The following is a 24,594-nucleotide window of genomic DNA, read 5'->3' as shown; positions in this document are numbered from 1 at the left end:
TCTTAACTACTGTCTCAATATATTACTCAAAAGTACCATCTGAAGAGTATGCTGGATCACCTAAATTTCTTGTTATGTGAACAGAATCATGAACACAAATAAACATAAGAATAATTTCTCTTCTGGCAGCTGTTCAAACCTTTTCCTGCTCTGAACCTAAAATTATCACCAACAGAAACTACCTAATATTAGGCTCATCATAGTGGACACTCCTCAGTGATATAAAAGGAAGAATGTTATATTTTAGCGCCCTGTTGCACTGATTTATGTCCATGATTTATTCTGACCGTCTTACAGTGCATATATTTATTCACCTTACTCTTCTCTCTTGCACTACATGTTTCGGCACTTTAGTGCTGTAAGACGGTCAGAATAAATCATCAAGATAAAAGGAAGAAGTCTTCTTATTTCCCTCCATGTCCCCACCAAGGATCCTGACACCCTGATTTGGGTTGCAATCTAAACTCTCTAACAGCTGTCTATGGAAAAGCGTTATAATATCAGTGTGATAATAATTCATTTCAGAATTCAATACTTAATCTCCCCACTTAAAAGATAAACAAGGAACACATTAGCTACTGGTGACTCAGATCATTTACAATTACATGATGCTGCATTTTTGTGGGTATTTCTGCATGAAGTGTGAAATGCAGGAGTGTATATGCACTTTAACATGACAATTACATTAAACTCCCTTCTCAACATAAAACTTAATAGTAACAGGATATATACATCAAATGGTGCTACTGGATCATGTTGAAGAAGAGCCTCAATTCAGGTGGATACATGATGATAGCAGTATATGGAATGATAAACCTTTCCTGAGGAGATGATGTGTGTTTGTGTCTAACACACAGAACTTCTTTAGAGTACTTTGACCATTACAAGACTGAGAGCTGAGCCAGTGGCCAGTCCAATGCCCAGAAAGGCAGCCATCATTGAAGAAGCAGTCTCTTGCTCTGTGGAATCAACAATTCTGCAATTTGAACACAATGAATTAATAAAGTTTAGGGTAAGATTGTTTTGCAAGTGTGTTATGAGACTGCTCTCAACTGCAGAGATAATGTATATCAAATGAGTGATCACAATTTTTAACATGTCAACACAGAGCTATAAACAGAAAATTCTTCAATTAATTAATACTTAGAGAGTTGGTGAAAAGAGGACTTACTTGGGTACACAGATGAGAGTAATGTTTGCCAAGTAGCCATTGGACAATGCAAACAGCACAATGATGAGAATGTAGTAGAGATCTGAGTTCATAACGACTGGTAAGTGATGACGAGGTTGAGCATTGCATAGCAGCAGAAGGGGAATGAACACAACTCGAAACATGCTCAGCAGAGCAACTACCCAACTACTGCTCCGTGGCTGCAACAAAACAAAGATTCCTAAGCTTCTGTCTCCCTCTATGCTGGATAGGAGGTGAAGATACTCTGATTTCACTACATCTATATTCTGTGAAGCATTCTTCAGTCCACTGTGTCTGTTTTATATCAGTTCCATGAACTCACCCATTGCAGCAATCCTGCAAGAATCCTCCCCACATAGTCACATGTGCTGAAGATTAGGTATCCTACCACAGGAACAAAGTACATATCTGAAACAGTAATCAACAGACATACTACACTATTATTACGTCACAGCTGACCAAAGTTTTACTGTATGTAAATTCTTGCTGGGTGTTGTCATGTTATTTTCTCCAGTACCGGGTCCCTTTACAGCACTATATCTTTAATTTTTATTACTTTTACTGACACAACAAACCCTCATCAGCCATAGTCTCACAATTGTGAACATAAAGCATCTATGGTTTTCCAACTGTATGACGTTTTGCCAATCATGATGCTTTGTTTCATATACCTGCAGTTTATAAGTGTGCACACAGAGAAGAAATCACCAGTGTCCACATCAAGAGATCCCTTTTGCTATGGGAAGAGCTGCAATGTGATCAAAAACCAGTTTCTAGCTTCCAGACTATCATTGCAGTGTGTCTTCTTGTGACACTTGTGCCTACAGTTTTGTAGCAGCATACAGATTTGACAATTGTTAACAGTGCCCACAACCCCCTTTCTCCAATTTCCAAACATGCTGGTCTTATATATTCGTTGATTTTCTGGGATGTAACCCCTGGAGTGGATAAAGGATTGTGGTACTACTATCACTACTATTTTTTTTATTGCTAGTGGGGTGGGACTAAGTCCCTTGTACTGCAGCCACTTCTGACCTATTGTACCAGCCCCAGATGATAGGGGAGGGTGATTGTGGAGCAATTGGTGGAATGAAGATTGGCAGGGGAAACCGAAGTACTCAGAGAAAACCTGCCCCAGCACCACTTTGTCCACCACAAATCCCACTTGAAAAGACCCAGGATCAAACCCTGGCTGCCGCTGTGGGAAGCCAGTGACAAACCGCTTGAGCTATGGCATACTATTACTACTAACATAATGGCTTCATAATTTAATGGGTAGATAAGTTCACACAGACTAAGAAGATGGGGTGCTTATAAACCCAATGCATTGTGACATGTCAATTCATTGCCAGGCAACAGCTTGATAAAAACCCCGTGATATGCACGCACAACGATAGGACAAATGTTTATAGCTCATTGCTAGGCAACAGTTAGCGCACCAATGGAATGGTGAGATAGCTATCACTTGACTTCTTTTCTGTGTTGTAGCCATACCACTGACACCACCAGCTTTATTTGTAATCAAAATTTCTTTTTATAGCAATTATGCATAGGATGTAGCAAGGAACATTCAAGGGTGACTTAGCCCGATTCTTGATTTCAAGAACAGGGCCTACTTCACTCCTACAAAGACAAGGCAAGAAGCACCCCGTACAGTTTTCCTGGAAATTCAGTTCAAAAGCCAACTGGTGGGATCCTTTGGTAAAGTTACACTTGACAGGTTTTGAACCCCGCAGTCCAAAGTGGGAAGGCCCTCAATGTAAGCTACTGGTATAATTTTTCAAGCAGCTGTCAAAAATGACATTAGGACTTTAAGGTTCAAAGTCCCAAACTACAGCCAGATGATTGGAACAGTGAGAATTAGGGTAAACTCCCTAAATTAAAATTGTTCCAATCAGCAAAAATTAGGGTAGTAACTTTGAGGTGGAGCTGAAGCTGTGAAGACTTCTTGCCTGACAGCAGAGTCAGTCTGCTAAAGTAGTCTCTGAACAACTCTCCAAGGATACAGCCGAAAAATTAGCATCAATGGCAGTTTGGTTCAAAAGTCAAAATTAAATACAAAATTATTTTTAAGTGTGTTATTGGAACAGTCTCTGAATAACTCAGCAAAATTAATTAGATGCAAAAAAAAAAATTAGTGTGAATCTTAACCCTTTCGCGCGGTGATTTAAATTCCGCTGCCGTGTCTCTCCGGCGGTAATATATTCAGCCGGCCATTTAAATTTTGCTCGAAAATGATTTATTCATCATTGTTCTTAAATTCTATGAGATAGGAACATGATCTTAAAAGATTTTAAAAGGTGGTTTTATAACCTTGCTTTATAATATGCGCGCCCGGTATCTTGGCAATGGAAGCAGTTCGTTTAGAATTTGAGCAGTGTATCGTACGCCTTGAAGCATGAAACTTTCACTAAAATGATCTTAAAAGATTGTTTTATAACTTTGCCTTATAATATGAGCGCCCGGTATCTCGGTGGTGGTTCAGAATTTGAGCGGAGTGTTGCACGCATTGAAGCATTCTACTATACACAGCGCTGACTCACATTCACCATACCAGTACTGCGTATCTCTCATTTGGCTCTTTTTTCCGTAAACAAAACATCTTCTGTGCGGCCTTGCCTTCTTCCCCGTGGGGGGAATATAAGAAGAAATGTCTCTCCGTGAGTCGTATCGCTAGCCAGATTAGCTGCAGTAAATTCAACCTTTATGTTATCATAACAAGTGTTGGTGCTTCTGCGTTTCATTTTCCATCCATTTTGGCGGCATAAGACGTCGTAGGGGTGACCACAGAATTCATGAAGTTATTCTAAGAACTGGCTGGTATGTAGTGAACGAAAGCAGAGCTTAGCTGGCTCAAAAAAATATTTATGGTCATCCCTCGAAACGACCACCAAGGTCAATACGATAAAATGGAGTCAACTGGAGCGATAATACATGAAGGAATGAGTTCTTTTCCCTCCCCCACACACACCCGTATCGTCACAGGGGGTGACCACAGTGTTCTGCCTTAATTCGTGACATTTTTCTAAGAACTGGGTGCTATATACTGTGCGAAATCAATCAATCATGCAAGAATAAATTTTTGGACATCCCTCTTCTAAGAATTCCAATTGAGTGTGTTAGTGTGGCCAGCTCAGGGCAATATGATATTATAAACACAGCACATATCACGTCTCTGCTGTTTATAACTTCATAGCAAAGAAAACACGCCATTCATAACAGTAGAACGCTCGCAATAGCCACAGGGACTTTGCTGCAAGACAGGCATATGTAACGATGACTTAGCGCTCTTAAACTCGTGTGTCATTAAATACAGTTCTCCTGACAACAGGCCAGCGAAAAATCTAACAATCTACAGCAAAACCATCAATTATTATGGGCGTTATAACATAGGTGTGCAGCTGGACGAAACATACACGTCCAACCCCACCAGACGATTTAAATACCTTGACGAAACATACATGTCAAACCACGCTGAACGGTTAATTTGGCTTAAAAGTTTAAGTGAAAGTGTAATCACTTCTATGTGTTGTACTAAAAAGCAGTCACTGAATAACTAGCCAGAGATCCGGTCCCAAATATTTGAGTGATTTCAAGTTTGGTTTAAGTGATTAAGGACAAATGTTATTAACTGAATATCAAAAAGTGCTCATTAAAGAGTGTTGTGTAGTGCATAGCTATAAACACTCCTATCTTTCTCGCTAACGCAAGGCCTGTATGCACCCTGAGACAGATTCTCATCACCCTAGTGCAAATGCAGTACCTATCACATGTAGTTTCCGGTTAATTCCCTTTTTCCCCAAATAGTAAGCCTTTATAATAAGCTTACTGGCACCCAGTATTCATGTAACCCATATCCTGCAAACAACCAATATCCACAACAACAACAAAAAGGGGATGAAGAACTGGATAAGGACGCAGAAGCAATCTGCAAACTTGGAGTACCAACAGGTGAGAGGGAACAGCTAGATGAGAAGCTGCAACCCACAACATAAGGGCCAAAGGACAGTTAGAGTGTGGTCTGCGCTATGCAACAACAGAACTGTTTTCTGTATTGTATGTGCCATGGATATATAACACGAGTCTGCTTGCAGCTGAGGAGAGTCCAGGAGGGCTCAGCAGTTGAGAGTACAAGGATCAGAATGGAGTGTGTCCTTAGTGAATTGTGAAGATTAACTGAGTACAGATTAGGACAGAGGAGTAGGGAGTGATTGAACAAAAAATGGCAAGAAGGCTTCATAGTGATTTGAAGTACTAGTTTCTGTGTTGATATCTGTTGCTAGGAGACGATTAGAGAAGATGGATAATCCTAGGGTGTCTGTAATAATGAACTGTAAATTGTGTAAATCAGGAGTAGCACTGTAATAAGTGTGATTAACCCTTTGACGCGGTCATTTAAATTCCGCGGCCGCGTCTCCGGCGGTAATATATTCAGCCGGCCATTTAAATTTTGCTCGAAAATGATTTATTCATCATTGTTCTTAAATTCTATGAGATAGGAACATGAAACTTTCACTAAAATGATCTTAAATGGTGGTTTTATAACCTTACCTTATAATATGGGCGCCCTGTATCTCGGCCATGGAAGCAGGTTGTTTAGTATTTCAGCAGTGAATGGTACGCCTTGAAGGATGAAACTTTCACTAAAATGATCTTAAATGGTGGTTTTATAACCTTACCTTATAATATGAGCGCCCTGTATCTCGGTAATGGAGGCAGTTGGTTTAGTAGAAGGAAGGCCTTGAAGCATTCGTATAACCCAACGGTGCCCCACGTTCACCATTCTCCGCTCCAATATTGTGTATTTTTTTTGGCCCTTTTTTTTAACCACACATATGTGCGGCCTTGCCTTCTTACCCGTGAGGGGTATACTTCAAGGAAATGTCTTTCCGTGACCCGTTTAGTTGCCAGGTCAGCTGTAGTAAATTCAACGTTACGAGTTATCATAACAAGGGGTTGTTGCTATGCCTTTGATATTCCATCCATTTTGGCGGCAGGAGATGTCGTAGGGGTGACCACAGAATTCATGAAGTTATTCTAAGAACTGTCTGGTATGTAGTGAACGAAAGTAGAGCTTAGCTGGCTCAAAAAAATATTTATGGTCATCCCTCGAAACGACCACCAAGGTCAGTACGATAAAATGGAGTCAACTGGAGCGATAATGAGCGAAGGAATGAGTTCTTTTCCCTCCCCCACACACATCCGTATCGTCTCAGGGGGTGACCACAGTGTTCTGCCTTAAATTGTGGCGTTTTTCTAAGAACTGGGCCTTTGTACTGTGCGAAATCAATCGATCTTGCAAGAATAAATGTTTGGATATCCCTCTTCTAAGAATTCCAATTGAGTGTGTTAGTGTGGCCAGCTCAGGGCAATATGATATTATAAACACAGCACATATCACGTCTCTGCTGTTTATAATTTCATAGGAAAGAAAACACGGCATTCATAAACGTAGAACGAATAAACCGCTCGCAAGAGCCACAGGAACTTTGCTGCAAGACAGGCATATGTAACGATGACTTAGCGCTCTTAAACTCGTGTCTCATTATAAACCGTTCTTGTGACAACAGGCCAGCGAAGAATCTAACAATCTACAGCAAAACCATCAATTATTATGGGCGTTATAACATAGGTGTGCAGCTGGACGAAACATACACGTCGAACCCCCCCAGACGATTTAAATACCTGACGAAACATACACGTCAAACCATGCCAACGGGTTAAGAAAACTTGTAAACAAAATGCTAATAGATGGAATCATCCGGACTAGAACCCATTATTTTTGTCAGGCGTACCCCATAACACGTTACAGTAGTACGTCTGTTCGTATGTTTTGTGTGTGTGTTTGTTTGTGTGCACACATGGAGCCATGGATTAGTTGTGAGGCAGTCATGGCCAGTAAGGACATGAACACAGAACCTGAGGAACCTATGGGGTTGGGAACTGTTACCAGTTTACCATCACTAGTGAAGATGTAGAAGACTTAGTGTGCTGTGACAAACTGTAAAGAATGTGAATTAGCAATATTGCTATAATAACTTGTAGTTACGAAGTTTTGGAATGTATACGAGGTAAGTGTTTTAACTCTGCTAAGACCTAGAAAGGAGGTCTTACAGCACAAATTCTGCTCTGCATCACTTACTACACAACTAGCTTCATGAGCTGAGCCATACTTCAGAAGTGCTAGTTATGCAGCTACTCAAGAACTTCCCAACATTTTATGGAACCCAAAGATTCATTGCTATATTATAGTTTTATATATTCTAATTTTTACGTCTTTCGACAGCAGACGAGAAGACAAAAGGTTCTGGTCTGAATGGTAGCAAGCATTGCCCAAATTCAATCTCCTCTTAACTTCCTCTTGAATCATATTATGATTTTTTATTGTTGTTTACAAATATTTGAACTGTGACACACTTTCAAACGATCTGTTAGCCATCTTAATGTCATGATTTTGCCCTGCATTCTGGTGATGAGACAGCAACATATACTTAGTTTTTTCTCCATTTATTTATAGACCAATCTCCTTACTAGCATCAATTAAAGTTTCTGTGTTTTTATGGTATCTATGTTATCTCCCAGCAGATTCACATCAACAGCATAGACCAGTAGCTGACATGTCCCATTTAACTTCAGTCCCACCTGGTTCTCCCGGACCTTCTTAATGGCATATTCGAAACCAAAGTTGAAAAGTAGTGGCAATAAAGCATCTCCTTGTTTCAGACCATTTTGGATAGGAAAATTATCACACGTGTGTACCTATAAGGACTTTGCTGTGTGTTTCATTTAAACACATTTTTAACAGCCTAACCAGTTTCATGGGTACACCGAATTCTATCAGAATATTGTATATTATTTCCCTCCTAACTGAATCACAGGCTTTCTTGAATTTCTTGAAGTCTGTGAATTGCTGATGTACTGTCTCATTCTACTCTCATTTTTTCTCCAGTATCTGATGAACATAAAAAAAAAGTCTGATCAGTAGTTGATCTGTTATGTTGAAACCCTCACTGATGATCCCCAATAATTTTATCTGTGTGTGGACTTAAGCCTAACAGAAGAATATTGGATAAAATTTTGTATGAAGTTGATAACAGTGATGTCCCATGATAATTACTGCAGTAATTTTTATTCCCCTTCTTGCAAATTGGTACAATAATAGGCTCCTTCCACTGATCAGGCAAATCTTCCTTATTCCAAATAGAATTAATGAGTTCATGGTTCTCAGACCATATGTTTCATCTCCTGCTTGAATCAATTCGACAGACTTTGAAATAGCACTTTCAACTTCTGTGACATTCTTTAAGTCATACATGTCGTCTGGGTATTGTGAAATGAGTAACAAACCTGGCAAAGCTTCCCAAAAGAAAAGTGCGAACTTCTTCAAGATGCAATAAAGAACTTGAGTGCTCACTATTGGGAAGCAAGAAGCAAAATGGGTTAAATGTGCCCAAATGCAGCCATTAGGAACCAACCAACCAACCAACCTCAGAAGGACTACAAGGGTCATACTGAAAGTCATGAGCAACAATTTTTAGTAAAGTAACATGCTTTATTATTGAAAAACCAAATACTCCACCTCAATCTACAGACATTTCTTCATTTTTCCACATAATCGCCACTTCTTTGTACACATTTCTCCCAGCGTTCTGGGAGTTCAAAAATTCCCCTTCTGTAAAATTCCGTTCCAGCCATCCGAAGACACTGACACATTGCTTTCTGAATTGCCTCTCTTGTCTCAAAATGTCCACACAGCTGATCCTTCACAAATCCGAAAAGATGGTAGTTGAAGGGTGCCAGATCAGGGCTATAGGAGGGGTGTGGAAGAACTTCCCACCCCATCTTTGCAATTGCTTCCAATGTGAGGCGAGCGGCGTGGGGGCAAGTGTCGTCATGCAGGATGAAGATGTTTCGTCCCGACGTTTATTGTGCAATGCACGACGGAGCTTGTGCAGCGTCTGGACATAACGAGCAGCACTGATGGTTTGCCCAGGTTCCAGGAATTCGGCCAGAACAAACCCCCCTGCATCCCAGAAGACTGTGCCCATCACCTTCGCAGCTGATGGCACTGTCTTGGCCTTCTTTTTTGATGGAGAATGAAATGGTGCCATTTCACACTCTGCCGTTTCATTTCAGGCTTGAAATGGTGAAACCAGCTTTCGTCACCTGTCACAATACAGAGCAAAAATTCATCGCCTTTGTGTCCATATCTCTGCAGCAGTTCTGAGTTGATGGCTTTTCGCTGACCTTTGTGGTCTTCCATCAATAACCGCGGGACCCAACGAGCACAAACTTTCCTATAGCCCAAGCTTTCACTCATCTCCTATACTGCACTGTGCCCTATTCCAAGTTTTCGGGCTATTGTGTCCACAGTCAAACGCCTGTCATCTTGAATGATCTCATCCACTCTTTCCTTGTTGCGTTCAGTTGAGGCTGTTCGAGGACGACCGCTCCGAGGCTCATCTTCGATGCTGGTGTTCCCATCTTTAAAATGTTTCACCCATCTTTGAACACTGCTTGCACCCATGCACACACTTCCATAAGCACGCTGAAGTCTCTGGTGAATTTCTGCAGCAGGGATTTCCTCTTTCACAAGAAGTTTGATGACAGCATGCTGGTGAAACAACATATCGTTGTCGGCCATTTTGTTAGGAGTGATACTGGTCATGTGACGCAAGCTAGTGACGTCACAAGACACTCAAGGTTAACACATCAGCTGGTTCCACCTACCACCATACTCTCTTTTGTCTGCTGTTTCCAGGTTGCATGCAAAAAAAAGTTGCTCATGACTTTCGGTATGACCTACGTAGAATCAGATACTAACAGCACAGCTGTATGTATTTCTATCTGCTTAACATCACTGACCTTATGTACATTCAATAACTGAGAGAAGTAGTTCTTCCACCTATTCAAAATGTTGTGAGAATCTGCAAGCAGATCACCATGCTCATCCTTACTCATTCTCATATGTCACTTCTCGGTTGGTAACCGCTGCTAAATTAATTTATTCCTCTATATGGGTCTCTAATGTTCTTGTTCTTACTGTCTGTTGCAAGCTAATTAATTTTGTCTTTCAGACATTCCTTCTATTTATTTCTGAAACATTTGTGGCTCATGTCTTGTATTGTTCAGATTATCCCGATTTATTTCGCTCTGATCCTGTAACCACTGCAATTTGGGTTGTATTCCTTTGAGCTACTAATTCTGAGCATCTTTTGTCGAACCATGGCTTATGCTTCTTCAATTCATAATACTTTAGTAGACAAGGAAGAATATTTCTTACCATTCCAAGGTTTGCTGTTTCCTCTGCCTGTTGAGTTTACTAAGACAGTAACCGCTGGATACAATGTTAAGGTCACCACAAATGTCATCCACAGAGAGAATCCATACACCCAAATCTGTAAACATAACAAACATAACATTTTAGGTATTTTTGTTATACATTTATTATACATGTCCCACAACATCTCCGTGCCATAGCTCAAGCATTCAGATGCCACTTTCTCACCACAGAAACCTGGATTCAATCCAAGAGTAGGCCATGTGGGACATGCAAAAATGTTATTGAAGCAGGGTTTTCTTCAAGTTCTTTGGTTTTCTCCTGCCAGTCATCATTGTACTAATGTTCCATAGTCATCCATCACTGTCCCTGAGATGTGTAATATGCCTGTCTGGCAGCATGTTACAACTGTTGTCCTTAGTCAGGACTAAGAAAGCAAAGCTGTTAAACCTGAGAACATGTCTAGTGAGATTAACTCGCTAAACCAGAAAAAACAACCAACAATTTCAACATTGTTAACAGCCAGCCAGTGGACCTCACGCATAGACAGTTCATATCCCACAAAGGTTCCTTAGATATTGTACATCATTGCTTCATTCATTAAAAGGTATGTCTACCGCAATTCTGTAAACATTTATTTCCCCCCCCCCAGGTACATATCAAATTCATCATAATATCCTAGATACGTATCAGAAGATCGCTAATTCGTGAAGCTCCTCACTACATAAAATATTTCATCCTATATTCCAGCCAGAGAAAGGTTAGTTAATAACAGTATACAGTCTTAAACTTCATACCATGGTCTCTTCAGCCCTGGAGAAATAGCTCCCCCAGTACACTAAAGGACAGGAAACTGGGTAAGCCTCAGAACTGTTTTGGAAGTGATAATGAAGGGAAAAATTCAAAACACTCCCACTTAAAATTAAATCCCAGACATGAAGCCTGTGCCCAGTTAATTTGACTAAGCTATCATGACTCAGTTGAACTGTGTTAGTACACACACCTTACTGAGAATAGTCCTGTTAGAAATTTCCTGTGTGGGAGGATTATCACTAGCTTGAAAGACTGCTGGTTCATACTGCACAGAGCTCACTTCAACTTTGTCCAGCATGTGGAATCGGAAAAATACCTGTAAAAATAATAAGACAGCTGGTATTGTATGTAGCATGAAAGAACTGAACGCTATGAACTCTTTGTTCAGTATTATGTGAAGACCCTGAAATAGAGGGATATATAACAATTACTGAACATAATACAACAAGGTTCACAAAGACATTCTTCTGTTGAAACGTTAACCTCAATAACGTCTTTCTAAAATCTGAAATTATAATTAACAACCAAACTGAATGTATGATGCACATTCTCTCTCAAGGTGATCAAGAAATTCCTATTTATATGGAACCTAATGAGCCTTGTCATGAGACCTACAAGTCAGATTCAAAACACATTCTCATTGCTGAGCCATAGTACAGTTTCTTAGATATATTTTCTTCCTGTGCATATAGAACTGTGAGGGTACGCAACATGTTAATTTTTCAAACCATTTCCTGACCTTTAATGGACAGGGTAATAATATATGTGTAATGTAATATTGTAAAACTAAAATATTTCAGTTACAAAATTAAATACTTTTTTTAATGTGCTATAGTAATCATGATGAAAACAGAGAGGATAATAATAGTGCTGGTAAAAAGTAAATTTGTCTCTGTGCTTAACTAATTAAGCACTATACCATGATGGAGTATGGGGGAGTGGTTTGCATAGATCCACAATTTCTTGACCTCGGCACTAGCTGGAAGTGAGTGGTCAGCTTCAAGACCCTGCTGCTTTACACCTGGGGAAAGGGGCCCTGGTGCCCATTGGATGGAAGGCTGAGTGGGCCACTTTGGGTTCCATAAAAGCAGGGATAATTTCCTGACCAGCCCAGTAATTATATTATATACAAGGAAGACCCTGTACCATGGAGTTACTGCATTTTCCAAAGTATATGATACCGTTTCTTCTGGAAAAACTGCATAAAATCTATGTGCATCCTACAGTCCTAAAATATAGCAAGTTTCTCCCTTAAATTTCAGTGCATGTTATACTCTACAAAATAAAGTACTACTCTTCAGTGTTAAATACAGTACACACCGCACGTGAAAGGACAAGATATGCAGCAAGAGAAAGAAGCAGCATCCCATTAGCCACCATGAAGTAGACAAATGCACTAATTGTAGAAGAAGCTCCAAGGCATAGAGACGCAATCTCTGCCAATGCTGCAAAGATTCCACCCAAAGCCTGGCCGCTCACTACTGCGGTGATATACCGTGATGAGAACTTGCCCACAATACCAAACAGACCACCCTGTAATATTGCACTTGCAACTGGAAAACAGAGATAACCCAAGCGAGTCATTAGTCCATATATCATTTGGTCTGTTTTTACAAATATATAAAACTCTTCATGTTATGAATTACACTTATCACCAAAAAAAGTCATTCATAGTAACTGACCTCTAAATCAACACATTAACTGTGTACTTATTTTCAAACCTTAAGTATCTTATCATTTACTTAATACAATCTAAAATGACATATTTTTAGTTAATTTATTCAATATACTACAACATTTAAGTCTCAGGATTTCACTTTACTAAAGATGGCTTGACAATTAATACTTTCCATTAAAGATAGATTTGTGTCTACTTTTATATTATATCCATGTCACTGCTTGATGTTGCTTATCTCAAAAACAACATTTTATACAATGACAGGGGATATAATATAAAATATTCATCATAATAGCAGCTTTCACCTTATAGATCTGTCTACACAGTATTTACTGATATATATGTAAAAATACATTTAGGCCTTCTTGCAATAGTAGTCAAAATCTTGCTGAAGAATTTAATACAGACCATAATATAGAATATTGTCAAAATCCACACTAAAGCTATTACAAAATGGAAGTTGAGTATACAGACATGGAAAGTTAATAAACACTACTGTGAGACATGTCTAAAACTGCATACATGTATAACATAAAATAGTTTTCTCATTTAGATCCATTACTATGGGCGTATTTTGATCCTCGCTGACCCAGAAATCTGTAACCTGCAATATAACAATATATTTTGGATTCTCTTGAATCTAAAATGCAGCCTATTTGTATATTTAATGACCAGTCTCTGATGATTTCTTTTGTATTTTGTATTTGTAAATGTATAGATCCAAGACAAGATCTGAAAGGTAAAGGCAAAGCTATCCCTGTAACTGGACATGAAGGCCCATACCACTGTGAGATGTCAAGGCTCCAAAATTTTCTCTAGACAGTTGGCCCACAGACGGCAGTAAGGTTGTCATCCTTACGCACCGGCTGCCCTTTACCCCCCCAGGACCACAGTGCAGCTGGAAGGATTAGGTCAACTGAAAGAAAAATCTACCTCATCGGGACTCAAACCTGTGGCCTTCTGCTTGTAGCATAGTGCCTCAACCAACTACACTACTGCATGCCCCAAGACAAGGTATAAGACCTTACAATTTAAGGGGCATTATATAAATAATCAGACATCTAAATGATATTAAAGAAGTTGTATGATGTGTATTTAGTTGGTGAAAATGAAGCTGGTATTATTTTTATGCTTTTACTTTCTGTTGAAATCTTTACTAAAATTTCAAGCTGTGATGTAGACCAAACCACTGTTAATTACATCAGAAAACTTATCAGTGATGGCTTCAGCAGAAGGTTGAAATATCTGAGTATATTCTAAAGGGTTCTGACAATGGGGTACAGCACTCAAAATCACTGGGCTTTTGGACTTTATCCATCATCTGGTATTCTAGAAACTAGAAAACACAACGTTTCAGAAACTTGATGTGTTTCTGCCCTCAGGTGAGGGAAGAGTGGAAGACATCTTCTCAGCTGGGTCCCTTATAAATCACTGGAGGTTAGCTCTTTCTCAGGGACAACATCCAAAAACCCAGTGATTCTGACTGATATGTCCAGTATAACATTAAAATGAAATGACACAATGATGCAGCTTCCACTTCCATTGAAGTTAGAACTGCCTACATGACAACTGTGAAATAACACAATATACACAGAACTGTATTCAGCAAGTGGTAATGTTCAATTTAAAGGCTTCATATAATAATTCTAGTAATGAATGTATAAAGCACACTAATATAAAAGGCGTGTACAGTAAGTAAGGCTCCCTAGCCTGTAACATTTCTATTAATCATGCATTTTGATTTTCAGTAGGTGGTACCACTCAGTAGGGGTAATACGAGTATACAACAGATGGCAACACTTGGGATATCACTAATTCCACAATGAAGAAGTGGAAATGGCTGTTGGTAAACGGGAGTGAATGCAAGAGCCTAATTTCTGACATGACAGAATTTTAAACTCATGCCAAGATGGAGCAAATGTGTTGATGTGCTTGAGGATTACATTGAAATATAATGTCATTTCAGTGGAATAAATGAGCTAAATTTAACATTGCAATGACTTCTCAGTTAATTTGTATGACCTAGGAACCCTTACTTTTGAACACCATATGCATGAATCATCTGTTGTACTTTGCACACAAAGATTTTACTTTCCTGGATACTTACTGTTAAGAAATACCACTGTGACCAGTGTAATGATGAAAAACAGTTCTTGCCCTGCAATATAGTTATAAATCATTAATATAATTAATCATATTCTGTGGTCTTTTCCTCTATGCTTCATGTAGCTTCTTTCTTACATGCATGCTACAAGCCCAATGCAAATTAATTTCTATTCTTCAATCATCAAAATCACAATAAAGAGCTGTATAAATCATGGATTTTAAACTACATACAATTTTCAAACTTCAGACAACTTCATTTTTTGTTTTTAATACAAAATAATAAATAAAATTACATACTTTATTACAAAATTATATTTAATTTTTTATGTAATCTCTACTCAGCTAAACCCTTTCAGATCCATATGTTCTCCCTTCACATTTTGTTTATGGATACATTCATTTTAATCTGATTCAAAATAGCAGGTATAATAAACAATTCATCACATAGCCACATTTCACAAATCCTTTATTGACCAATTTTCATTTCTAGTGAGCTTCCCCCCCCCCCCCTCCCCACCCAAGACCCAATTATTCTCCTTAGTGATCACTTTTCAAACACCTACAGTTCATCTTCATTTCTTAATATAAAATAACATGTAACATTACATGCTTTAGCACACATACTTCCTGAGCTTTGAATTATGTAATTTTCAACTTGCCTCTGGTTAATTCCTTCAGATCAAAATATTCTCCCTACTGCTCATATTTAACCTTCTTTAAACACATAAAATTACATGCTTGATCATATACTTACAGGAATCTGTATCCACTTTCACAAACACTGTGGTCAACACAAATAAAAGGAAGATGGATGAGAGTGAACCAATCATTCTAATTTGGAGTGAAATTCTGGAAAAGAATGTAATATGATTCTATCACACAAATTTATTCTGCAACACTAGAAAACATGTATGCAGTCATCACTATTTTAACAGTGACTTACTTGTGGCTGAGTAATGAGTTAAGAATAAGGAACAGTGTGTTGGGAATGGTAGATGCAACACTCAGGTATGCTGTAAAGCCTGCTTGAAGTTCTGTCCTGTTGCTCTTATCCGAAACATTTGCAGTAACATCACGGAACTTGAACATCCAGTACTTGAAAAACAATTTAATTGTCTATTAATAAACATGCACTGCCAATGAAATTCACAAGTTTTAAACTTCTGTGAACCAAATGTTATTTATTTACCCTTTCCATGCCAAGTTGAATTTAGCAAAAATATTTTGAGTTTCATCATGTAACCGTGACAACTCAGACAAGATTTCATTGATGAAACATTGTAATAATTAGATATGTGTAAGAATTAGTTTTTCTATTCAAAACAAGATCAAAGTGGAAATTCTGAAACAGTGTGAGAATTAAGAAGAGAATTTTCTCTACTTGATTAATTTCTTTAACATAATCACACATTGTAACACCAGCTTCTTTTATCACGGTGCACAAATTACTACTTATCCCTTCTGTTATCCTTCCTCAACGAAAATATTCATAAATCCTGGTATTAAAAGAATAAATTTTGGGGCCATGTCCCTTATATGCCATCTGTAGGCAACCACGAAGATCTATTTCCATTCTATTTAGGCTTACACTATGTTAAATGTTTATAGAGTTCTTCAGTAAAGTATGCATTGGACTTTTACTTGCACTGAACTTTTCTATGCTATGAATAACATATCTCTCCTAAAAACACAGACTTCTCCTCCTCTTAATACATTTGACCTTTGGCAGTATCGGTGAAGAAAAATTCCTAACATCTCTTGCCATTTGAAACTATCTGCATATGTAGGATTTCAGGTACTGAGGGTGGTGGTTATGAAGAGTTCTGTCTTCTGGAATATAATACCATGTAGCCAAGCAAGAAACCAACATGAAAGAGGTTCTGCTTGCTGCCTGCTTTCTGCTGGTTTCTTGCCCAGCCTACTCTTCAGCAGTGAAGATGGAGGCGATGAATTCTGCCGAACTTTCAGTTTCAATGGACTAAATAGCATTATATCCTAGAAGATACTCTTTTATTTGTATGTTGTTTTCATGTGTATAAATTATAAGTTACCACAGAAACAAACACATATATGTACCTTTTGATGACACAGACTTTACAAGGACTAGTAATCAGTTTGTAGGAAGAATGAAAATCACACAGTTCAAATGTAATATGGGCATGCAAATGAAATATTTCCTTACATAAAGGCATGGACGGATGTCTCAGCCAAAATGTCAGTCATGTAAATATGATAATGATTAATAGAGAAACGGTATTCCTCTCCCTTCACACAATGTGAAAATACAAATCACCTCATCCTTTGGTCAGTAACACTCAGATAGCTGGCAGACATCAGATTTATAACAAGCAGATAAAAGATCTTCTAAAGAAAGGTGAGAAACTTCTGTAGCTGTGATAACCGCACACAAATTACTCATGCAAATGAGAACAGTGAACATAAATACATGCACAATTAATATGAACAATTAAACCAAAGTGTGTGTGGGAACCTCCCACATTCTAACATGCAGAATTCAACTTCTGCTCAAGCCAAGTCAATGCCACATTCCAATCAGCGCTCGATTGCCATGTGACACTGACTTGGCTTGAGCAGAAGTTGAATGCTGCGTGTTAGAATGTGGGAGGTTCCCATATGTGTATTGGCTGTGCCAAAGGCTGCACAACATATACTTATGATCCATGTGTGATAATGATAATGAGGCCTCCTTTTTTGTACTTCCCTAATCAAAACTACTGTTTAAAAGTGGAAGAAGAGGACAGGTCAGCATTTCATGTGAAATGATTTATGTGAATTATAACTTTTTATTTCATTTGAAAATAGAACATTTTAGATTCTGTTTACAAAATTAGTTGTAAAGGTGGTGTAACTATGACAAAACTAGCATAAAAAGAGTCTCATTTAATTAGTTGCTTACCCACAGACCTTTGTAAACTCAAACAGTTTTTAATTTAATTAGCTCAGAGATCAGCTATAAGCTGGATGATCAGAATTAAACTCCCAGCAAAAAAGGAATTTTTTTCTTTATGCTATGATATCAAAGACCAACTCTAGGCCACATTCAGCCTACTGTGCAACAGATTCTGGATCAAGAAGATAATGCTCACTTCCACTGAACACTGAGATTACCTATGCATGGAACTCCAGCTCCAGACCCCCAAATTACCTTATGCTGGGACAACTTTACCTTTTTTCATTTGAATTTAATACAGAAATGTTAAGTTTAAAATTTTCCAATTTTCATCAAAACAGTCTTACTTTTTAGTATGTGTGACCTTGTCTGAAGGGAATTTCGTAGAGAAAATTCACTTATACTGTATGAACTCTAATTAAAAATTACTCTGTATGGCAGGTGACCATAAAATGCTGTATTTTCGACACCAGCAGTTTGACTGATAAGTATCTGAACTCTACATAGACAACATATAATGTCAGTTAGTGTCAATTAGTTTTTTACACTCTCATGTGCAACACTATGTTCTATAAAATTTATTAAAAGTTATTCACTTTAAAAGTTTAAAACTCCATCACTACATGTTTTGGTTAATGTGGTCATCATCAGGTGTTAAAAATTTTGGCAAGGAAACTGCTGTCTTGTGTTGTTTCTTATTTTGTTAAATATATAGGTCCTAATATACATACGTGTTTGAGTTGGTGGGCTGTGTTCTCTCTTATTGTGTGTTGAGCTGCATGTCATGTTCTCAAATTCATTCAAGAGACAACAAGGGAAAACATAACCCACCAACTCAAATACATATGTATACATATACAACATAAACAACAACAGAAGACTGCAGTTTCCTTGCCAAAAAAATTAACACCTGATGATGACCACATTGGTCGAAACATGTACTGATGGACATTTAAACTTCGAAAGTGAACATAGTGTTGCACGTGAGGCTGTAAAAACTAATCAACACTAAGTGAAAGGTGCAACAGGATGCTACAATATAAAAATATGTTACAATGCTAAGATAAGTGATTATATTCCTGCATCATATTTTACAGTTTTACAAATTTGTAACTGCAATTAACATATTTAATTGAGAAGAAGCTGTGATTGATGAGGGACAGCAAGTAAACAGGTCACAAATGGAAGTAAAACAGCTGTAATGGACGTAATAGGTATTCTATGCATATCACTAGGTAGCAGCGTGGTCCAGCTTCATGGTGGTCTAGGTGGCAGATGGGCATACACAAATTCAGAGGCTGGTTTCAGTAGTCAAAATGGCGACCGTGCTTGAGGTGTACTACCAAAGGGCAGCGTTCTGTCACACATTTTGTGTGCGCAAAAGGAGTCAGTGCAAGGGATGTTAATAAGAAATGTTTCCTGTTTACAGTAAGAAGTGTTTATTGCATAAAGCAGTTCACAACTGGGTCGAGAAATTCTCTCAGAGACATTTCAGAGCCGCAGGTAATGCCATACCAGGTCGCCCTGTTGAGATTACGACAGAAGCAACTGTGCAGTGGGTGGAAGAATTGATTCAAGCTGACAGAAGGATAATGATAAACAGCACAGCAACTGCACTAAGGTGTTCCCACAGTTTAGCGCACAGAATAATGCATGCTTGTTTGAAATTTTGGAAAGTGTATGCACGGTGGGTGCACAGAGAACTGAAGGATCAAGAAAAAATGAACCAAATGGATCTGTCCTTGCAACATCTCTTACAGGATGCAGATGAAGGAGACAATATGCTTAACAGGATTGGTGCTGGGGACAAATAATGGGTGCAGCACTACCAACCCAAATCAAAATGTGCTTCAATGCAATGGAAACATCCCAGTTCATCTTCAACCAAAAAGTTTAAGGTTACAAGTACACCATCAGTTGGGAAGGTTACGCTTACCATGTTTTTGGATTCTCAGGGAGTACTGCTATCCCATTTTCAGAGGCACAGTGAAAATGTAAATTCTGCATTGTACTGTGAAGTTCAGTGGAAGCTTCAGGGTTGCAATTCGCAGAAAATGTCCAGGCCAATTAGCAAGAAGGGTCCGGCTTCATCATGGCAATGCCAGACCCCATACAACCTGAGCAACCCAGGAAAGAATTCAAGAACTACAGTGGGACCTTCTTGATCATCCGCTTTACAGCCTGAACTTGGCCCCTAGTAACTTCAATCTGTTTGGTCTACTGAAACACCACCTTGGTGACAAATGGTTCACTAATGACAGAGAGGTTAAAATGGAGGTGCAGAAGTGGCTAATACAGCAGTCAAAGGACATCTTTGCAGTGGGTTTTGACACACTGGTAAAGTGGGACAAGGGTATCAGTGTTGGTAGAGGATATGTTAAGAAATAAATGTTTTTTCCAGATTTGAATATCACATGTTTTACATTTTATATCCATTTGTGACCTAATTAGTGACTCTCCCTCATATTACATATGCTTCACCTGTCATACAAGATTCTCAATGACAGTTACTGAAAATGATACTTGATACAATAATGTTAAATAATATGGGAGTCAAGACTCACATCATCTGCAGTAATAAAAAAATTCCATGGAAGTAATGTTGTCATTCCCAGAAGATAAAATATTAAATAGGCCAAGTTGTATCTGGAATGACATAAGTCACAATTACAATGTAAAGCCATGCTATTTTTGTCAGTATGGTTGACGTATATAAATGTCAAATGAGATCATTAATGTCACATGATAAATGCAATCACTGAGATGCAGATGCTGAATACTTATCTAATCCTTTGCTTTAGTAATAAGTGATTCATCTAATGAACAGCAGCACATCTGTTGTAATTAAAAAGAAAAATTACTATTCATATGGTCAATTCATGAACGTACAGCCAATACTGAATGTTTTGTAAAATAAATTTGAATGTACCTATCACTTGGTTCTCGTGCTTTAAACAGTGGCTTCAAGTCTTTTGTCACAACAACATGGTCATCTTGGTGATCACATCTATTCACTTCCAAGATGTCATCTTCAAAATCACTTTCACTTTCACTGTGTTGGAGAAGTGGCCTGGTGTTGACGGAATAATCCATTTTTCTCTTCTACTTACTAAAACATACACAAAGGAATATTTACAGTTCTAATATATACCCAAGCAGTTTTGAAGTGGCATTACAAAAAGGAAAATCTTTTTTCAGGAAGATGACTGTTCTCAAACTTAATGATCTTCAAAATTGTACATGTGCAATAAGATAGGTTGCCTGCAAGCACACTTGAAAGTTTGCTAGTTAATGTGCATACCAGCCACCTACATAGTTAAATTTAATTCAGTAGACCTACACTCAGAATGAATGGAAAAATGTGAGATACATCACAATGTAGTTATTTACAATAATATTTCAAAAATATTTGCTATGAACAAAGAATGCATGTATGCCCACATGTTTACTAGGAACATTTGCCCTTATCTAGTCACCATTTATCAGACTATAATTAAAAATGTGTAATGTTGTAGTACATCCATGTTGTCCAATTTGAAACAAAATTATATTTCATTCGTGCTGAGCGCTCAGCCACTTGCGTGCTCGCTCAAGCTGACCTCTCCCCCCAAAACCCAAATGATTTGTTATCAATGTCCTGACCTCTATCCCACATTTATCTTTCAGTGATGTCAACAGTGTGTGTATAATCATGGGATTAATTGCCAGTTTTCTTGTTTTTATTTTACTTCATTTCTTTTCACAAGTAAGAAGTAGGTCTAGACCAGCATCCTACCTGTGTGTCTCTTCACCAAACTTTTGCACCAGTTGACTTTCACAAAATTTAGTATGGACATTATACCACTAGTGGCCACCCCAACCTCATGTTTTAACTTCCTATAATCAGTCCTGGCATACACACAACCCTGTTAGGTGAAACACTAGCAGCCCTTAACAGAGGATATGGATATGATACACAGTAAGCCCTCCATTATCCAGCACACATACGGAATGGGGGTTTGCTGGTTAATTGAATCGACCAGCTCCATGAGAATTCTTACAGAAACCTAACTTGCTCGTGGAGATGAGCCCTTCTGCTGGAGCCGCCAATTCTGCAGCTACTCAACAATTTCCCAGCATTTTATGGAACCCAAAGGTTCATTACCGTGTTCACAAGATCCCTCCACTGGTCCCTATCCTGAGCCAGATAAATCCAATCCATACCATCCCATCCTATCTCTCTAAGATCTATTTTAATATTGTCCACCCACCTATGCCTTGGTCTTCCCAGTGGTCTCTTTCCTTCTGGCTTTCCCACCAATATCCTATACGCATTCCTCGTCTCCCCCATTCATGCCACATGCCCTGCCCACCTCATCCTCCTTGACTTGATCATTCTAATTATACTTGGAGAGGAGTAAAAGTTATGAAGCTCCTGCTGGCCAGCCCACAGCCTAGTCACTATACAGACTAAGCTTCCCCAGATCCTGGTTTTTATGTATGATAATTACAATGCAAAAATTTCAGAACACTGAATTTCTATTAATATTTTAAATAAGCAGTAACGTAGTTAGTTGAACCACTATGCTACAAGCCGGAAGGTCGCGGGCTCAAGTCCCAATGAGGTCACTGGATTTTTTCAATTGACCTAATCCTTCCAACTGCACTATGGCCCTTGGGTTGACTCAGCCTCTAACAGAAATGAGTACCAGGAATTATTTACAAATTTTTCCTGGGAGTAAAGTGCGGCCGGTGCATAAGGCTGACAACTTTACCGCCATCTGTGAGCCGATTGTCTAGATAATGTGGGACCCTCAACGTCTCACAACCCTATGAGCCTTCACAGCCTGTTACAGGGATAACTTTACTTTTTACTTTACTTTTTAAGCAGCAAAAGTCCATTGCACAGACATGATCTGACCTCAAATATCAATTGTGTTCTACCACTGTAAACCACTAAAGTAAACTTAAAAAATAAACATGTTATGTACGTCAAAAACTGTAGCAACCTTTCAGTGACTGGGAGGATAAGGGGGTGAAGATCTGTAACTGAGAAGTCTGCACAAGCAGATGTGTTCCTAAACCCTAGTAAGCAGGATGTGGAACAAGTCAGAGTACAACATATCACATTCAGAAAAAAATATACAAATAACTCAAGTTTCAGAAACTCATCCAAAAACAAAAGATATTAAAAGAAACCAATTCGCATACATAACTGCATTATTAATTATTCCTTAGCAGTTACTGGAAAATTAATATATGAAGTATTTTTCATATATAATAATACACAAAAATACACACATATATATATATATAAACACAGAACTATACAAGAAAAAATCTGGCAGTCCTTAGGACTATAAATTCATGAACACAGTGAAAGGTCTGACCCCAAAGGCATTCTTTCTGTGAAAATGTTTACAGTTTGTTAGTGGGTAAGATTTTAATTTTGAGGAACTTGTTGTATGGTTTATTTTCCTCCAAATTTTATTAAATTTACACGCAAAAAATATTATGCACGGGGCAAATATAACGATTCCCTACATGTTACGATATTGCTCATTGTTGCATGAAATATATACAGTACCTGAGGAAAACGTCGTATAATGATAAAAGATGTAGGCACACTACCGAGACACTAATAATATTACGTCTGTGGCCATATGCCACCCGAGCAACAATATTTTACGTACATCATTATCTGTTACATCTACATATGCGTTCACACAATGACTCATTCAAAATTCAGTCATCACAAGAATTCGCGCAGCTGGCACATCTCTCTCCTCTTCACCCAATCACATGCCATTACAGCCTCTAGGGCCTCTAATCACTATCCGTCAACACTACAAACCCTACAAACACATCCATTCGGGCCCCACAGGCCTACTCTACCGTAGCGTAGTGCTATATCCTACTGTAGCTACCGTTAGCTACTGTAGTTGTATCCGGTTGTATCGGTCGTATGGTCGTATCGTCGTATCGATCACGCCCCCCCACTGTCTCTGTTTTCAAGTAATCTAACGGCATTGCTAGGAATTAGAAAAAGGTGGTTAATTTAACATGCAACACTAATAATTCGGTGAGATGTGCGAATGGAGTGTGCTTTGTTTATGAAACATGCGGCATGTTCCTCAGAAACGTCGGTTGACTTTCAACGGACTACAGAGTGTTATAGCCCAAAAGAAAGATCTCTTCGTGTTTTAATATTCTGAATTTATAAAATTGATAGTCACAAAAAAAAATTGTTTAAAAATATACACTTTGGGGGCACGTGGTAGTGTAGTTGATTGAGGCACTATGCTACAAGCCGGAAGGTCACGGGATCGGATCCCGATGAGATCATTGGATTCTTTTCAATTTACCTAATCCTTCCAGCAGCATTATGGCCCTGGGGTTGACTCAGCCTGTAACAGAAATGACAAACTTACCGCCATCTATAGCCGATTGTCTAGAAAATGTGGGAACCTCAACATCTCACAACCCTATGGGTCTCCACGAACTGTTACAGGGATAGCTTTACTTACTTTCACTTTTTAATGTGTTCTTTATTTCTAAATGGGCATTATGTGTTTTGACTGTAAGCAGTCTTCAACAGATTTTCTTAAAATAAAAAGTGTACAAGATGTGGAAAA

At 38.4% G+C, this 24,594-nt stretch overlaps 1 protein-coding gene across 2 annotated transcripts; it reads right to left on the bottom strand.

Annotated features, from left to right (window-relative positions):
• Positions 1-327: 327 nt before the first annotated feature.
• On the bottom strand, positions 328-24,082 carry LOC111872943 (equilibrative nucleoside transporter 1). Of its 2 annotated transcripts, XM_023867251.2 has the most exons (12): positions 23,547-24,082; positions 20,910-21,089; positions 20,545-20,626; positions 16,013-16,164; positions 15,824-15,918; positions 15,071-15,121; positions 12,606-12,838; positions 11,476-11,601; positions 10,476-10,590; positions 1,515-1,600; positions 1,172-1,371; positions 328-976 (listed from the first exon to the last, which is right to left on the bottom strand). In XM_023867251.2, exons 2-12 carry the CDS (start codon positions 21,071-21,073, stop codon positions 865-867), a joined length of 1,416 nt encoding a protein of 471 aa, XP_023723019.1. In that variant the 5' UTR covers positions 21,074-21,089; positions 23,547-24,082; the 3' UTR covers positions 328-864. The 2 variants fall into 2 exon arrangements, with proteins under 2 accessions (XP_023723019.1, XP_033610781.1); XM_033754890.1 differs by lacking the exon at positions 23,547-24,082 and having other exon boundaries at positions 20,545-20,815; positions 20,910-21,000.
• Positions 24,083-24,594: the final 512 nt, after the last annotated feature.

This window comes from Cryptotermes secundus, unplaced genomic scaffold (genome assembly GCF_002891405.2).
Source record: "Cryptotermes secundus unplaced genomic scaffold, Csec_1.0 scaffold407, whole genome shotgun sequence".
NCBI classification, from domain to species: domain Eukaryota; kingdom Metazoa; phylum Arthropoda; class Insecta; order Blattodea; family Kalotermitidae; genus Cryptotermes; species Cryptotermes secundus.
The sequence above is the reverse complement of the archived record's forward strand: the minus strand, read 5'-3'. Positions and strand labels throughout refer to the sequence as shown.

Excerpts from the sequence above, each read along its gene's own strand:
- LOC111872943 (XM_023867251.2), bottom strand. The coding sequence starts at position 21,073 with ATGGATTATTCCGTCAACACCAGGCCACTTCTCCAACACAGTGAAAGT. Across the intron at positions 11,602-12,605 it reads ATCTTGTCCTTTCACGTGCG|GTATTTTTCCGATTCCACAT; the intron begins GTGTGTACTGTA and ends TTATTTTTACAG. Across the intron at positions 1,601-10,475 it reads AAACAGCAAACCTTGGAATG|ATATGTACTTTGTTCCTGTG; the intron begins GTAAGAAATATT and ends TTACTGTTTCAG.